The 17,819-nt window shown below is 47.1% G+C and overlaps 1 protein-coding gene across 1 annotated transcript in view; it reads right to left on the bottom strand.

The window, feature by feature from the left end:
* Lcp2 (lymphocyte cytosolic protein 2) overlaps positions 1-17,819 on the bottom strand; it is a 42,343-nt gene that overhangs the window by 20,718 nt on the left and 3,806 nt on the right. Inside the window, exons 2-5 of the mRNA XM_050138689.1 lie at positions 17,003-17,065; positions 13,390-13,436; positions 688-753; positions 211-242 (exon numbers count right to left, since the gene is read on the bottom strand). Coding sequence (XP_049994646.1) covers positions 211-242; positions 688-753; positions 13,390-13,436; positions 17,003-17,065 — 208 coding nt within the window. The remainder of the gene's footprint in view (positions 1-210; positions 243-687; positions 754-13,389; positions 13,437-17,002; positions 17,066-17,819) is intronic.

Consider the following 17,819-nt stretch of genomic DNA (forward strand, 5'->3'; position numbering starts at 1 on the left):
CAGGTGCTCAAAGCTGAGCCTAGGCTCTCCCACAGATGGAGCTCTGCAGTGTTCCTCCAGAGGGGCACCCTTCTGCCTCTTAGTGGGAATCCAAACTCTTCTATGATGAATAACTGGCTGATAATTTGTGTCCTATGCAAGGCTCAAGAAGGCCAGAACTGAAGCACACATCCCCTCCTAAATAACTCCTCTCAGTCCCGCTCCCTTTACCTGTCTCCTCTTGAAATCGTTGAACCTGGTGTCTGCAAAAGCAAACAACAGCATCTCAGAAGCCTGTCAATCAAAGGGCATCTCCTTTCCCCAGCCTAGCCTCTGCACCAATCATGATTATGTCTCCCTGCCTAAGACTCATACTTCTGTTGCTTGGTAACCAGAGTTGAACTGTCCCTAGCTTCTGGGGACCACTAAAGTCACACTGGTGTCACAGTCGGGAACTTGTGACTCTTTAATGATCTAGGGAATGTTCATTCCCCTGTTGTCCTGGACCCAGGGGCAAAATGTTCACTGGGGAGAAGAAACTCCCTCCCCTCTTTAGGCACTCTCCTCATGACTCCTGGGACAGACAGGACCACCACAGGTGAAGCATTAGAGGCCAAACCAGTACTGCAGATGCTTTTAGAAGCTCTACTTGAGATTTTAACTCTTGAATTCCCTTGTAGCAGGGCTTAGGCTGCAGCTGCAACTCACTTGCGTGTAAAAATGCTCCTTCTCTCTTCATTCTTGTTGATGTCTTGACTTAACTTGGTGAGAATCCTACAAGATAAAGGCACATGTTAAGAGACAAAACAATCCCCTCCTGGCCTCCACCTCCTTGCTGCTTCCCCATCCACGTGACCTCCATGCAACGTAGGCCAAACTTGGCCAATTTTCTTTTGGTGTCCATTTTCCCCAAGCCAGCCTTACAGCTTCAGCTCCATTTCCTGCCCCCACCTAGAACTTGTCCCCACTCTCCTCAGGATCTGACCTGGTGCCAACAACCACTCCTGCTCCCATGAAGTCTTCTGTCATCTGCTGACCTATGTCGACTGAGCCTTTGATATCTGGCTCTGAGCTCCCCTTAAAAACTGGTCATCTCATGCCTACCTTCTCCCTGATCTGATGACCTGGGGCCCGAGGATCTGCGCGCTGGAGTCGTATAACCTACTGTCCTGCCATTCATAGGATGTGCTGCCTTGAGTCTTGGTGCATCGTTCCTGTGACCAAACCATCTGCTAGACTCAGAGGCCCATGTGTACTTCTTATTACAAACTCCAGTGGGCTGCTTCATCCTATGGTCTCCCCACCTATTGTCCCTCTTTGCGTCTGCTTAGTCGCATGGTATAATGGTCGATCTTGCTTTGTGACATGGTATGAGGTGAGCAATCTTACTTAGCAGTTTGATTGGATTGAGAGACACCTAAGAGACTAGAACATCACACTTCCTGGTGTGTCTGGGAAAGTGTTTCCAGAGATGACCGGACTGTGAGCGCTCTGACTTCAGTGGGGGTTTTGGCTCAAATTATGGAGACCCAGGATCTGCTCAGAGACTCTTGCCAGCTTAAAGTCAAGAATTTCAGCACAGTTAGCAACATTTGCTGCAAAAGCTGTGCATTCAGAGACATTTTATAGAGAGCTATTTTAATAAAAATGTTAAAATAGCAACGAATCATGCTTAAGACCTATGTGTACATGATTGTTCTACTCCACATAAAAACCTATAGTTTTCTAGGACTCTCACAAGAGACCCCACTGGCAGTGAAAGGCACTCCTTCACCCCCTTTGCACAATCTTGTGGCTCATAGTTTATTTTTATAATCTTGTAATCCTATGGGTCCATCCTAAAATCTCCCTTATCAAAAGGAGACAGACAAGGCAGTGTCTGCTCTTAGTAATTATGTGAGCTGTAACTTGAGAGAAAGCAAGTGTATACTGTGACTGCTAAGACACTTCAGGTCACTGTCCTTGAAGAAGTGCATGCCCACCCTCTCTGTGTATCTTCTCCCTCTGAGGGAATCTCCTAGTAACCCTTGTATTTAAATCTACGTTAAATATTCTTTTCATTTTTTAAGAAACTCCAACTCTGCTTCAAACTGCATCCTGAAATTTTTTTCTGCAGGGAAGTTAAAGATGGACTTCACCTGAGGGAAGGTTCCTGAGGGTAAGGGGACCCTGAAAGCCACTGGGAGCTGTTTTGTTTTGTGTCTCCAATCGCATGGGTGCGAGTACATTTATGCATTCAGATTGTGAGCAGACTGTCGGGAGGAGGTTGATTGAACTACAGAAGTGACGGCCAGGTTAAAAGACGTCGGTATTTAGAGGCGGGTATCCAAAGAGTATTTCAGAGCCAGTATTTTCTCCTGTCTCTCTCTGCATTCTGGCTGCCATGAAGTGAATGAATGGCTCTGATCTTCCATGCCCTTCCGCACCGATTCTCTGCCTCACTTCAGGCCCAGAAGTCACAGACCCAAAGTACATGCTCTAAACCTCCAAAGTCATGAGCCAAAAATAAACCCTTCCTTAAGTTGTTGTACAACGATTTGTCACAGCGACAAATAACTAAATCGCCCACGTGGATTTCTCTCTTTTTAAAAAAGATTTATTTATTTGTTTTAGGCATATGAGGGCTCTATCTGCATGTACAACTTTATGCCAGAAGAGGGCATCAGATCCCACTATAGATGGTGGTGAGCCACCATGGGGTTACTGGGAATTGAACTCAGGACGTCTGGAAGAGCAGCCAGTACTCTGTAAAGGTACATCTTGCAGAGGGAGAAACTCTTGATTTATCCAGTCCCTGAGACCCAATTCTGGTCAAAATAACTGAGTATACCATGTGCTTAGGTACATTCATACAGAACCAGCAAGTTCCCAAAACCCAGCACAGGGAGAGCCTTGGTTCTGGGGCTGTATCTCAGGTAGCCCCTCAAACCCCCAAAACATAAGACTCCACACTCCGGACTTTAGCAGGACCCTCCCTGGCAAGCAGACTTGATGCTCTTTGGAGATTACGTAAGTGAAGAAGCTTCAGAGCTCATCCCAGTTACATTTTGCAGGAGGTGACAGAGGTTCAGACAAAAGAAGGGATATTGTAGATTACTGATGAGGGGCATACCCGTGGGTCAAAGCCACCCTCTCTAGTTCAGCATACCACAGCCTTGTGCAATTCTGTCTATGTTGTCCTCTTCCTGGCACGGTGCTCTTGAGCCTCTTTTTAGCTGTGAAAGTGATGTTCAGTCTATGTCTCTTCTGCTCACGGGGACAGGTTAGTCTCGTACAAATTTACTAGATTAGCAAAGACAGTCCTTAGCAGACCTAACGTTTCTATTCCTCCTTCTCTCCTAGGGGCTCCCAACTCACTCCTCAGTACCATCCCACCTCATAGGAGTAACAGGGAAGATTAGATTAATTTGAGGAGCCTAGAGACACAGAGTGAAGCAAAATAAGGCAATGGTAAGCCCCCGTAATAATGTCATTGCTAAGGCAGAGGTTCTATCTATCTATCTGTCTGTCTGTCTGTCTATCTATCTATCTATCTATCTACCTCTCCATCTGTCTACCTATCTATTTATTTATTTCGACAGGGTTTCCCTGTAGCTTTGGAGCCTGTCCTGGAACTCATTCTATAGACCAGGCTGGCCTCATACTCATAGAAGCTCCACTTGCCTCTGCCTCCTGAATGCTGGAATTAAAGGCCTGCACCACCACTGCCTGGCCCTAGGGCAGAGGTTCTCAACCTGTGAATCGTGACCTCTTTGGAAGGTGGACATTTCCACACAGGTAGCATATCAGACATTTACATTATAATTCTTAACAGTAACAAAATGACAGTTATGTAGTAGTGATGAAAATAATTTTACCGTTGGGGCCACCACAACATGAGGAACTGTGTTAAAGGGCTTTAGGAAGGTTGAGAACCACTGCTCTTGAGGGAGAGGAGCTTTTAAAATGTGGGGGTGGGGAGCACTTCCTAGTTCTCACTAAACACAGGATCAGGACATTTGTGGCATGACTATTGTCACATGTGGCCCAGCGGTGACTGTGGAGAACAGACAGCAGGCATGCTAAAGATATCCCATAGGACAGCCAGAGAAGAGTGCACCCTGCATCCTGCCAGGATGCTGGTAATAGCTCCGGCATCCGCTCGCTCCTCTTCTGTCACCTGCTTACTGAAGAGCAGGCATCAAGGCCTTCAAAGGGCCAAGGACTCTGCTCTTGACCCTGATGGAGACAAGGAGACAAGGGGGCTATGGAGATGCCTCAATCAGCAAAGTGCTCACGACACAGAGCATGTGGCCCTGAGAAGTAAGCTCCTTTGATCCCCGCCACCCACATCAAAGCAGGGATGGTACCAAGCACTGGTGATCCCAATACCAGAGAGGCAAAGACAGGCTGATCCCTGAAGTTTACTGGGTAGCTGGCTGACGCCCCAGATCTCAGGGAGAGACCTTCTTCTAACAGCACAAGGTGGTTTGCTCTTGAGAAATGAAGACTGAAGTTAACCTCTTGTCTTTATACACATCACACACATACAGATGCTTGTGTGTGTGCACACGCGCACACACCTACATGCATACACACAAAATAAGAGAAAAAAAGCAAGAACAAGTATGTACCCATGCACGCATGCAAGAGAGAGAGTAATAATAAATGTTTATTTGAGACAGGGTTCCACTGTGTAGACCAGCCTGGCCTGAAATTTGAAATCCTCCTGTCTCAGCCTCCTGGGGGTGGGATTAAAGGGCCATGCTGTCACCTAGATAACAATGAATACTTAGGGAAATAATGTTCAAAGTAAGAAAGTACCATGTGCGTTCACATGATAGCCGTGGGAGCTTGGACAAGAGGACAGGGATTGCAATTTAAACCTACCCGCCCTCAGCAACTAAGTACCCTTTCAGCAAGGACCTGAGGAAGGCAGAGCTGAGCCAGAACTCAGCTCCCATCCCACAGCGCTTAGCTGGCCTTTGACTCGCTCCCACACACTCTGACTCTTAAGAAAGATGTCTCCCGCTGGGTGCCGTTGCGCTTCTCACCAGTATCTCTAACAGCCAGGCTGGGGGCTGTTGGGGCTCTAGCTGGAAAGGAAGGAAACGCTAAACCGCAGGCCTCACACAGTGCAGCAAAGAGCTGAGAAAAGGGCAGGATGGTTCGGGCTGTCACAGGCAGCACAGCTCGGCCTCCCAGCGTCCTGCTGCTGAGGAGGGCTGCTAAGACTTCTTCCAAGGCGCCAGTCGTGCCTGACCACCACCTCTGCGGGGGCAGGCTGTTGGGTTGCTTTGCTAGTGAAGTGACTGCTACCTTTGTGTGAACCCACAAAGTTGCTCTCCACCCCAGTGGACCAAATGACAGTGAGTGGCAGAGATGACTCAGTTCCACTCTCCTCACTAACCCCCAAGCCTCGCTCCCCCACTAGGGAAGGAGAAAGAACACTAGGCATCTGAGGATGCTGCTGGCTCCCGAGGGCTTGAACCTCCCAAATGAAGTCAAGCCATTACAGGAGGGTGACCCTCCATCAAGGCCTAGGTCCCAGCCCCAAAGCATCTCTAAGTGACTGGGTGACAGAGCCAGTCTTCATCATCACATTCTCAGATCTTTCCCGAGGATGAACAAGGGACAGAAACTGCAAGTGTGAGACTGTGACCAAAATGTCCTTCCTCAAGGCCAGCATCTGTCTGTCCTCAGCAAAGCAAATTCCAGCCAAAGGTTACATATTTTTGTCTGGTTGTTTTAATTTTTATAATAAGTAGGTCCATCTGCCTACTCATCAGGATGGCCTAGGTGCTTCTGTCACAAGATTTCCCAGGTCTACCCTACAGTGGGTCAGAGTAACTCCCAACAGCCCTGAGCTGGTTCTGATGATCAGAAAATCTTGCAAAGTAACTTTTGTCCCTCTAGATTTCCATGGAGATTGTTATTTATAAAAAGAAGAAAAGAAAAAAAGGAGAGAAGAGAAGGAACTTTGTCATTACAAAGGGAATAAGGTTGAAGTGGAGTGAAAGAGAGAGAAGGGCTCGTCTGTCTGGGATCCGCTGCCACAGCTCCCTTCTCAAAGGTCCATTCTAATTTACTGATTATATCCTGCCTGTGAGCCTGGACTCAAATGTGCTGATCGCTCAAGAAGAAAGAAACAGAAAGGAAGGAAGGAGAGAGCACAAATGCAGGGCAGGGGGGTAGAGAGAGAGATAAGGAAAGAGGAGGGAGCCATCAGAACACAGAACACACAGAAAGAGTGGGCATTATCTGACCAAATCCAAGTTTTGTTGCCTCTGTTGTCCTATGTGTAGCTGTCTAGTAGCCAATGGGATGAGGGGCAGGCTATTTCTTATTATAGCCTGGCCACTAAAAGTGCTTCCTACCCCTACTCTGGTTGGTATGCTCCCTTGAGAGGCTTCCTCTTGCCTGGGGAATCCCTCCAGAACTGCACATTCCAGGCCCAGAATGGGGTCGATAACACACCTCCCTGGAAGGACATGTCAAAGTGTCTCCTCCAACCCTGGCTTCCACCCTCCTTCTGGAACACCTTTGTGCCATCATGGCCCCTGCTCTGAATTTCACCATTATTTGAGGAAACAAAGTGTTTCCAACTCTTTGAACCGTGAGACAGTCCTTCCATATCCTTCTTCAGCCAAAGAGCCACAGTGTCTATCTGAAGATTCAGGAAGGTCCTTGCATGGCCTCTTAGCCTCCAGTGGAACCCTGCACGTAGGTTGGAAAGTCTCCGGGAGTAACATGACCTACCCGCTTCTCTCTCAGTGGCCTTCATGCCTATGTTTTACTTGGACCTTACAACCACTTGAGTGGCAAGCAGATACAGTTAGCTCTGTTTTATGAATGTGGAACTCACGGGAACGGAGAATCAGTGCCCACATTCAGTGAAGCCTTAAGGAGAGTTTCCTGAACTTGCATTGGAGGGGAAGAAATGGCAGGTGAGATGAAGCACCTGCCATTGAGAAGGATTGTGGAGGGCTGGGTGCCTGGACCGGGATTAGCCAGTTGGTGGGAGAAGGAAGGCTGGAGATAGGTTTCCGACTCATGATTGCTTCTGTTTTGCTGGGGGCTGGTTATTTATTTGTAGGTAAAGAGTGTTCCTTTTTCCTCTGAGCATCCCCCCCCCCCCCCCCCCCCCCCCCCCCCCCCCCCCCCCCCCCGCACCACCCACACTGGTGAGGCTCCCCCCGCACTACCCACACGGGTGTGGTCTCCCCCCCACCTCTGCCCCCCGCGCACCACCCATACCGGTGCTACCCCCTGCACGACCCACGAGTGCTGCCCCCTGCACCGCCCACATCAGTTCTGCTCCCTGCACCGCCCACGCCACTGCTGCCCCCTGCACCGCCCACATCAGTTCTGCTCCCTGCACCGCCCACGCCACTGCTGCCCCTGCACCGCCCACACCACTGCTGCCCCTGCACCGCCCACACCACTACTGCCCCCGTCACACTAGGCTACAGCAGGAGGCTCACTCTAGCCTCTGTGAAGGGAACTTCCATTGTTTTCTCTAAGATCCCCTTATCATTAAAATGCTCAGGGTGTCTTGATTAGCAACTATGTCCTGAGAGAGTGACTGTCTTTGCAGAAAGAGAATTTCATTACAGAATCAACCTTTTTAATAAAATCTAACCTAACTTCGGTTTTGTTTTGTTTTCCTGACAAAATACCATTGAGCTCATTTTGTGTTGGCCAGCTACTACTGGGCACGGGGATTGCCCTGAAGTGTGGTTTATATACCAGAGAGACTCCATTGAGAAAACTGGTTTCTCCTTTGCTATCAACTGCAGATAGCTTTATGGTTGTAGGGAGTGGGGCCTGTGTCTAGTTCCCCTGCTCAGCGTTGGGACCCTGTCTATCTGGAACTTGTGCAGACTTAGCGTGTGCTGCCGTGGTCTCTGTGAGTTCATAAGTGCATCGGTCCTGTTGCATCTGGAGACACTGTTTCCATGGAATCACATCACACCTGGCTCTGGCAGTCTCCCCCTCCTCTTCCGCATAGCTCTCTGCGCCCCGAGGGGAGGGATTTGATAGCATCCCACTTAGGACCTAATGCTCTAAAGTCTCTCACTCTCTGTATATTGTCCAGTTACAGGTCTCTGATATTCTAAGCAGTGGGGAAGGACACCGAGTGACCATATTTTGTTTCTGTACTTGACTACAGTCTCTTTTCCTTATTGCCTTTAGGACAATGGTCAGGACAAACCAATCTCTTTGCACGATGGTGGAATACTAATTATTAAATATCTGTATTGCTAAGGACAGAGACGAGGAGCTTATGTTCCTTTCATAACCCTCCCTCCATAAGAGCCACAACTCTCCCCTTTCACAGATGGGAAAACCAAGGCTCAGACTATTGGGTAGCTTTTCCAAGGGCCCCATTGGAGGCAGGAGGCAAACTCAGCTTTAGAAGCAATCCCTCTCTCCCTGCAGCCGTGTGTCCTTGCTAGTCTCTGACCCTCTCTTTCTAGCAAGATAGGATTAGTAAAAATGGAAACCGTGCCAGGGACAGCTCTACACTAAAGACAAGCTCAGACTTATTCAGTGTTTTCATTGCTTGTTTGTTTGTGCTTTTGTTTGTATTTCCCAAGCATTTCTTCTAATTCCCCCTGACCTTTGGAGATCAGTGCCATTATTATTCTTATTTTACAGACGAGGAACAGAGGCTCGGAGAGCAGAGACCGCGTGCTCAGAGTCCTCATAGCCTCTTGAGATGAGAGCATCCACATCAAACTCATTATCTTGTCCCAGCTGAGTCACCTCTAAGTCGTCTGTCACACTTCCCTGGACAGATCTGAGATGTAAGTCTTCCCTAATACTCTCCCCGGTACACTTCATCACTAACTCTTCCTTACAGAAGCTCACGGAACCTTTAAACTGTGGGCAGCACATACCAAGTAAGTAGGTTAGCCTCTATTTTCCTCTGGCCTGCTGTGCACACTCCAGACTCTCTGACATGGCAGTAGTACCAATGGATGTCCTATCCCCTGTGTTTTTACAATATGCTTCCTTCTCCTAGAATGTTCCACGGGTCTTCCCTTTTCTATTACTCTTCCTTACCTTCCTCCTCTCCTTCATTTTTTTTTTCTCTTTGGCAGTAGGGTTAGTTTCATACAACCCTGTTAACCTCTAACTCATTGTGTTGCTGAGGCTGGCCTTTAACTCCTAACACTTCTGCTTCTGCCTCCTCCCAAGTGCTGGGGTTACAGGCGTGGCCCACTATGACTGTGGATGGGTTGTTACTGCTCTTCCAGTTAGAATGTAAGCATACTGTGTGAAGGATCTGTCCTTTATCTTTGTAGCTCCTCAGGGACAAGTCTTGAGACACTATAGGCATCTAGCAGCATTTCACCAAAAGAATGAAGTGTTCACGAAGCAGAAATTTGTGTAAGGACTGAGAGACGGAACTCAGATGTTCTCGAAGGGTTAATATATTTTACAAGTGCATGGCCACCATTTCTGACACTTTGCATTCTCCCATGAAGATCCATATTAGCAACAGGGGCCATTTCCTTCCTCCCGGGAGATTTTCTCTAATACTTGTAGCGTGGCTCAGCATTTGGGATGAGTGCTTGGAGACGTTCTGTGTTTGGAAAGACCTGTTCTACCTGCACTTGCCAGCTGTTAGACAACACACATTTACTTATGCCTACTGTGTACTGGGCACAGGTCTAAAGGACGAGACCCTGCAGCCAACACCACATTAGAGCACAGTATAACAGTGGGCTCTGCTCTCACACCCCCACCCCTTCTAGCATGCTTGTCTTTTGACCAAAGACAGAAGGGTATTCTGAGGCCTCTAACTTTTCCTGACTGTCATAGTCATTATTAAGACATATCCTTTCAATTATTTGGGCAGTAGCAGTAAATATAATGAAGACGCAACCAAGGCAATCTGGTTAGAGTTTTTGCCTTCATTTCAGAAATAATGGGTCGCTTGGGTGTGGTCTTGAAACTGTTCCCCTTTTTGGCACTTAAGGGATCTTCTCAGTGACTTTGTTTCTGATAGAAACTGCTCCCCGCCCCCATAGTCATCTCCATAATCCCTCCTAAAGTGCGATGCAATTTCTCATGTCTGACTATGTGGGTAATTTTTCTCTTCACTGTTTATCTCTAGTCTGTTGTTGTTGTTGTTTGTTTGTTTGTTTTTATTTTGGGGGGGGGGAATCTGACAATGAAGCATCACAGAGCAGCGGTCTGCCTGCTTCTTCAGCTGAGGGTTTGTAATGCCTCTCTAATCTGTGGATTTAACAATTTTTATCCAACTTGGGAATTTCTCAACGGCTATTTCCTCATGCCGTTTATTTTGGTATCTCCTCCTCTCAGCAGGCACATCTTTTGAGAACCATAATTCTGCACGTTCAGCTAGTTGAAGTGTCCCCTCACCCCCAGGTGCCGGATGCTCTGCCCACTGCCAGCACTGGAGAGCAAACCCAGAGCCTCAGGAATGCTACACAAGCGCTCTGCCCTGACCTGAGCCATCCCCCAGATCCCTAATATTGGCTGTTTTGCAATACTTTCTCTTCCGTTTGACTTTGGATAGTTTCTCTTGTTCTGTGTTCGTGTTCAGTGACTCGGCTGGCTCGTTGTCAACTTGGCACAAACCAGAGATACGGGAGAAGAGGGAACCTCACCCAGGGTACATCCTCCAGGCAAGCATGTGGGCATTTTCTTCATTGCTAATTGGTGGAGAAAGGTCCAGCACACCATGGACAGGGGTACCCCTGGGAACATGAGTCTGGGAAGTATAAAAACGGCAGCTGACTGCGAGTCTGGGAGCAAAGCTGGTAAGCAATTTTTTGTTCCTCAAAGGTCTCTGTTTCGGTTCCTGCCTCTATGTTCCTGCTTTGAGCTCCTTCCTTGGCTCCCCTGATAATGGACTGCGACCTGCCAATCAAAATCACCCCTTCCCCCCAAGCTGCTGTTGGTTACGTGTTGATGACAGCAGCGGAGAAGGAAGTAGGACACTGAGGTGTGATTCTGCAAAACCTAGTTTCTGGTGACTCTACGGCAGTTCGCCCCTCATCCCGGATACTTTCATCTCTAGAGTTTCTACACAGATCTGTTTGTGCTTCCTGTGCCTCAGTTTGACTTTGGGCACCCAGAGTCCAGCTTACAGTGCTCTTTTTGGATAGATCCAGCTATGTTGGTTGGTCATGAGTCAGTTTTAATATGTTTATTTTTTCCATTGTGGGTCATATTTTCTTGTTTATTTCCTTGCCTGTTATTGATTAGGTATGGCACACTGTGTTTTTGTTTGATTGTGGATACTTTTGCATATTTGAGTTTTGTTTGAGAATGTAGTAAAGTTGCTTGGAAGCAGTCTGCACTGTCTCCACCTTGCTTTAAAGAGTCACCAGGCTGAGCCAGAAAAGGTTTCAGATCAGGGCTGTTCCTTCTTTATTTTTGGAGGCAAGGCCCTCTTGTACACTCTCCTTGGTGACTGAGTCTGAGTATCCTGACATCTGACTGGTAGAAACACGCCATTTTCAACCCTCTCTCTTCGGTTACCTCTCTAATTAGATAGATCTTTGGGCAGATACAGGTTTCCTCCCATGCATAGGCTGACTAGCACCCTTCTAGAGAGGGCCCTGGGAAGTGTTCCAGGACATTTTCTATCCAGCTCTCTCCTCTTGGGCTAATGGACTCTAATCTCCTGAGTCTCAACTCCATCTCCTCAACTCAAGGACCCATCAGACTCAGGCTTTCCCTGTTCTCTTTGCCCTGGGCAGGAGATTGGAAGTTGAAGGTGAGCACAGGAAGTTGCTGCTTCTCTTAGTGAGAACTACAACAAACTTATCAGCCCCATTTAAATGGGAGTATGGACATCAGGTTCGCCTGGCTGCTGCCACAATAGGATGTGAGCCTAGAATTATACTTTCCTGTTGCTTTTGGAGAAAGTAGATTCTGTGAAACTTTTGGTGATTTTTCAAACATAGGAAGAGCAAAACCTAAAGTATCTGAGGCTGAGTCTGTGGCCATCAACTTGGACTCCTGAGTGCCTGACTTTTAACAGAACTCATTCATTCACTCATGGAACTATCCTGTGCCTGTACTATTATAAAACCACAGCCCTTTGTCCGCAGGAGGTCCCCAGCAGACGGTCCTGAAGCGATAGGTGGTACTGATCCTGCTACATCCCTTAGAACAAGAGAAGGGACGCTAAGGAATGCCAGAAGTAGATGTTTCAAACCATTAGCACCAAAAGCCCATACAACTCACGAGTAGCTTTAGGCTGACTGTCACAATGTTTAAAAACATTTGAGTCAGTATTGAAAAGTTTTGAGACACAGAACACTTGAACTCATGTTTCTTTGATCAACTTGAAGATTAGTCATCGTTGGGTACAAACTGGTGAGAGCTGAGTGACAGCAGATCTTTCAGAATGGAACATATGATACATGATTTGCCATAACCAACATCACCCCCTATTGTTTAACCATCAATCAGCCTTTGTATTAATTATCTTTAAAATCATAATTTCCTATTTTTGTTTGAGTGCAAAAATATTTCTCTAGAGACACCCAGGTTCAAGGATAACAAAAAGAAGGATAAATCAGCAGGAATTTATGTTTACAACCTGTCCTACTTCGTACATTTATATCACCTGTCCGACCTCTGTATTTGAGCATGTGAGGCCTCCAGTAGAATGATGAAAAATACATGTTACAGTATGCATACCACTGCTTCCCATTTCAGCACCCAGAGCAGACATTACTAATCAATCACAGCTCCTTTTCCTCCACATTCTTCTTAACTCTACACTAATAGCAGCCATCTCAAGAAATTGGTATTGATGGGTAAAATGATTTCCCTTGCCATTATTTATCTGAGTCCATGTTCATTTTACTAACTAAGAAACAGAGGTCTTAACATCCTAAACCAATGAGTCAGTGAAGATGCTCTGAGGAGCTAGACAGATGACTTAGCAGTGAAGGCCGTGTGCTGCTCTCACAGAGGGCACAGATTCCATTCCCAGCGCCCACATCAGGTGCCTCACAACTGCCTGTACTCCAGCTCCAGGGGACTTGGCACATTCTGCACGCCTATTCACACACCTTTGCTCTCATGTACACACCCACATGCAAACATACAGATAAACACATAATTCTAACATGAAATAAATCTTTTAAAAGATGCCATGATGAAACCGTAGGGTCTCTTCACTTTGGTACTGTGTTCACAGGCCCAGGCCATCCTCTCAAAGAGACAGAAAGTGAAACACACAATCCACTACTAGCGCCACTGGATCTGTTACTTCCTTCTAACTCATCATGTGATTCCTCTTCCCCAGACACAGCTATTGTCCTCAGGCTCCATACACGCATGCGTGTGCACACACACACCCCTGACCCAGTCTTCCCTGAACAGGTCTTTATTTCAACTGCTCCCCACCCTGCTGCCCATCGGGAGTTTACTCACGGCATCATCAGCTTAGGGAACTTCTGGATGTCATTTTCTGTCAGGTTCTGGAAAGAAGAGACACACGACAGGCAGGTTAAAGCACACAGGAGGGGCCCTGATCAGGTGGCTAAGAAGGGAGCAGACAGAGAACCACGGTCACTGCAACACCCTTAGCTTTACTAGGGAATCCTCAAACTGGAATCTTATGCAAAATTTCCTGAATTATAAACAAAAATGACTTTAGTAAACAAACACTGGTAAATCTGTGAAACCAAGCAGAATCTGTTTCATAAGCAAAATTTGGCAACCTGTTCCCTATAGTTTCACACTGTGGTTCAGGTCCCTACTCATCTCTGCATGGGAAAGGAGCAACTAGGGTCTCATGTCATCAGAGGATCTAGGACTGAAGTGTCTTGGAGAGGTGCTTGTTGGAGCATTAGGTCCAGCCTTTATTACTAGCCTGTGGTGTGTTTTCTGACCAGGCCTCTATCAGGCCATCTGAGTTATAGCGAAAGGATGAAGGAAAAACCTTATACTGGGAAGGTGGAGGACCAAGGCTTTTGTTCAGAGTATGGTGTGATGAGTTAAAGGCATTTGGGGTCTTCCAAAGGGACACTATAGAAGTTTCTGAGAGGAGGACACGAGCTGAGGAAGTTGAGGAAGAGAGGAAAGAGAAGATGCACATGACTATGACTGGGGACAGAAGAGGAGGATGCTGGGAAAAAAGAAGGCTTCTAAGACATGGCCAACAGCTGAGAAGGAAGATGAGAAATGTTGAAACAGGCTTTAGAATTTTGTTGTGTGATAAAGCCTCCTCCTCCCCTTCCTTCAAAACCCTCCAGAAATCCTGAGCTAAACTTTGAGTTAGATTTATGGATTTTAGAAGCACGATTTTACACTGAGTTCGGGAAAGAGGTCCGCAGAGAGGATAGTTACAAACCAGGCCCCTGGCAGAGAAGCAAGGTGGTAGACAGGGCTGCTTGTCTCTCAATGTCCATTCTTTCTGCCTCCCTTCCTATCAGAACCTGAATTTGGTTCAGGGTGGGAAATGTGTTTGTGCAAAATATTTAACTCCCCAGGTTACCCTGGAGATGGTAGAGTCACATGACTCACTTGTGGGCAGTAAGGTGTAATCTGCAGTCTATTGGATAAGATCTCCAGAATAACGTTTATTTTTCACTATTTCTTTTTGTAAAGGAAATAGGGCGTATTCACCAAATAACATGCTCTCTTTACTCTCTGCCTTTCCCCTCTTCCTCTGCTATATGTGGTTTGTGTGTGTGTGTGTATAAATATATACACACATATATAATGCATATATGCAATATACATATAATATTACACACACGCACACATACACACACACACACACACACACACACACACACACACACACACATAGAGGTGGAGTAGCCAGGTTTTCAGTAGGCTGAATGGGGCCTAAGTTCAGGGCTTCCTCCAGAAGTCGTTCAGCCCTCAGTATCCACTTGTACCTGTCTTGTTGCTTGAGAAAGACCACATATATGCCCAGTTAACCCAGCGACTACATCCCTTCTTGTCTTACACCTTTTCAAAGTACAGCATCTCCATTTCTCACCATTCTTTCCCGTGTTAAAAAAAAAAAAAGGTGTCATTAAGACCGAAAGGGGGGTGGTTATCAGCTCCCACACTGAAAAAGGAAAGAAGAAACAGAAGGAATGAGGAAAGGGGGAGGGGAAGAAGGAGGGAAAGTGGGCATAGCAAACACTGTCGCTTTCAATCGCAGAATAGTCCGGGATATTCCAGAGCCGGCAGGGGTATGAGATGAGTAACTCGAGCTTGGATCAGGACTTTCAAAGTGAGCTCAGAGCACAGTGCATTTCAGAGTACCCAGGTGCTGGGGCAGGCACTAGGCTCTACACCCTAGTCTCTGGCTCCTCCTGCCCCTTTGCTCTCCCTCCTGTTCACGGAGTGAGTAGGATGTGCTGCTTTCTCTGAATGACTGGCAGGTCCCTGAGATTGGAATGGAGGAGATGGCTGTTCAGATTCTATCTCTCAACCAAGAAAACAACCATCCTATCAAGTCATTTCAGGCCTGACACTCACATGGCGTGTTGGAAGAGTCACACAGCTGAGAAGTGTCACTATTTTCCCCCACTGTGACCCATCACAGTGTGTTCAGTCAGCAGAGGATGAAGCAAAGGGGAACTGGGGACAGGTGCTTACTCAAGTTTAGCCAGGACAGCCGGGCAACCAGAACCCTTTTCAAAGATTTTGCCCTCCCTGTACTCAAAGAGCTGTCTCTTTTGTCAGTGCTAAAGCATCAGAATGAAGCATACAGGTTTGCTTCATGTAGTTGCAAGAACAGCAACAATAAAACTCATGGAATTCTATTTATTCAAAGCTCAGCATGAACATAGCAACAACAACAAAACCTGCACAGTGTAGGTCTAAGCATGCTTTGGTTTAGTCATTAGGTTTGTGACTTAAGACAAAAATCACATCTCTGCATTTGTTTCCACATTTGTAATTGAGGTGGTTGAAGGCATCTGTGAAAGTATCTTTTTTTCTTTTTGCTAAAAACAGTTTCATGAAGGCAGGACTCTTGTGTTAACGATATCTCTGTCCCCAGCATATGACATTATCTGGGATGGAAAATGAACTCATCTCCACATGAGAGTTCAGAGGCTCCCAGAAAGGGGGAGAAAATTGCAGGTGATGGTGAGGGCACCACCGCTAAGGAACTTGAAGCGGAGCAGGGCTGGGATGCTGTGGGAGAAAGGCAGGCGTTGGTATGTTGTGGAGCAAGCTGCAGCAGATGAAGCCTCATGGCCAAGCTCCTTTCGATTGCCCTTCTCACTCGGAATCTGAGAACATCTCCCATAAGACCTTTAAATTCATTTTCTTCCCTTTTTAAAGAGCGAAGAGAAGTGCCCAGAAGGGATGGCTAGGAATAGTTAGAGTTCGCTCTTAACGCACAAGCAAAGCATGGTTTCTGGGAAATGATCGGACCACCTGCCTGACAGCCAAGAGCCTCTGCCTTCATCTGAACTAAGTCACTTTCCCTTTGGTGGCGCGGATTCAACGTGAACCTAAACCATGAGCCTCTATTTGAAGCGTGTGGAATTTTACAAGAGCGTGGAGATCGCCATCACGTGTTTGCTTGACAGTCAGCAGGCTTGCTCTGTAATAGGGCAGAAATGGAGATGGACAGTGGCCACCCGCTCAGTCCGCTCAGTAAATGTGTATGCAGAGTTAGCAACCAGGAGTGAACATCTCCAGTTCTTCAATGCTATCGCCCACTCCGGCCATCTCAAGAATATACATAGCAGTTGAGTAAAATTTCAAGGCTGTGTGTGTGTGTGTGTGTGTGTGTATGGGGGGTTTAAACTGTGCTCAGATTCCTTTAATATGTGCCTTTGGAGTATATCTTATCGCCTATATAAGAGCTTACAAGGCTCCTGAACAAGACACTGAGAATTGGTGGGAGAGGCTACCAACTCTTTGATCGAAACAAAGGGCTTAGTGGAACATTGATCACAGACACTGACCACAGACAGCCTCAGGGACCAGGTAGATTGGTTGACCCTGCAGCTGTTGGGCAGAATCAGTACATTTTTAGCTTCAGGGTATGGAACGGGGCATAGCTTACCAAAAACCGAGCGCCGTCAATGTGGTACTTCTTCACGGCCTTCTCACAGTCCCTGTAGTTCAGCTGCACAGAGAAACATGGTGCTGTCAGTGCCATGGGCTGCCGTGTTCCCCCTACTCCTCCTCCCCCCGGAGCTTAGCAATCTGCGGTACCTGTGGCTAGCCAGCCCCTTCCTGATCCTTTGTCTAGCAGAGGGGCCAGGTCCCCACCTCAGCCATACTTTCACTACCCCCCCTGGCAATGTCTAAAGTGGAGAAATTGTGTGCTCTAGTCCTTGGGACCAGAACCTCTGGAAACACACTGTCTTCAAAGTCCAAGAAGGGTGGCCACATTGTACTCAGGAAAGTAGAAAAGAAATGACAGAAAAACCAAACACCAGCCTGTGTCTTATGTCCCCCAAAATAATCTCAGTGACCACCCAGTCATGTATGCCTAGCCCATTGCTCATGGAGGAACCTGCTCCTGTTCATTTAGTTTTGTTACAGTGACTTCTTTTTAATCTCTTAAATGACCTAAAGCAACAACCCAAACAATGTCTGGTACTCTGACCAACTTGTTTTAAATGTTTTGTCGAGGACCTTGTTCGTTAAATGTTTCCCATGATTTTAAACCGCTGAAGGCTCAGGTCATTTCCCCGGCCACCAGCTCAGCAATGAGATCAGCAGCTGCTGGTTAGCACTGGCTACGCTACATGTGACAGGCCCTGCCCCCACCCCAAAGCAGCTCTAAGCCACCAGATCCCCCACTTTCATGGATGAAGGGTGAGAGACACGGAGAGCTAAGAAACGTGCACGGGTGGAAGGTGACATAGATGACA

This window comes from Alexandromys fortis, unplaced genomic scaffold, assembly GCF_014885135.2.
Source record: "Alexandromys fortis isolate MF-2015 unplaced genomic scaffold, M_Fortis_MF-2015_v1.1 scaffold_11, whole genome shotgun sequence".
NCBI classification, from domain to species: domain Eukaryota; kingdom Metazoa; phylum Chordata; class Mammalia; order Rodentia; family Cricetidae; genus Alexandromys; species Alexandromys fortis.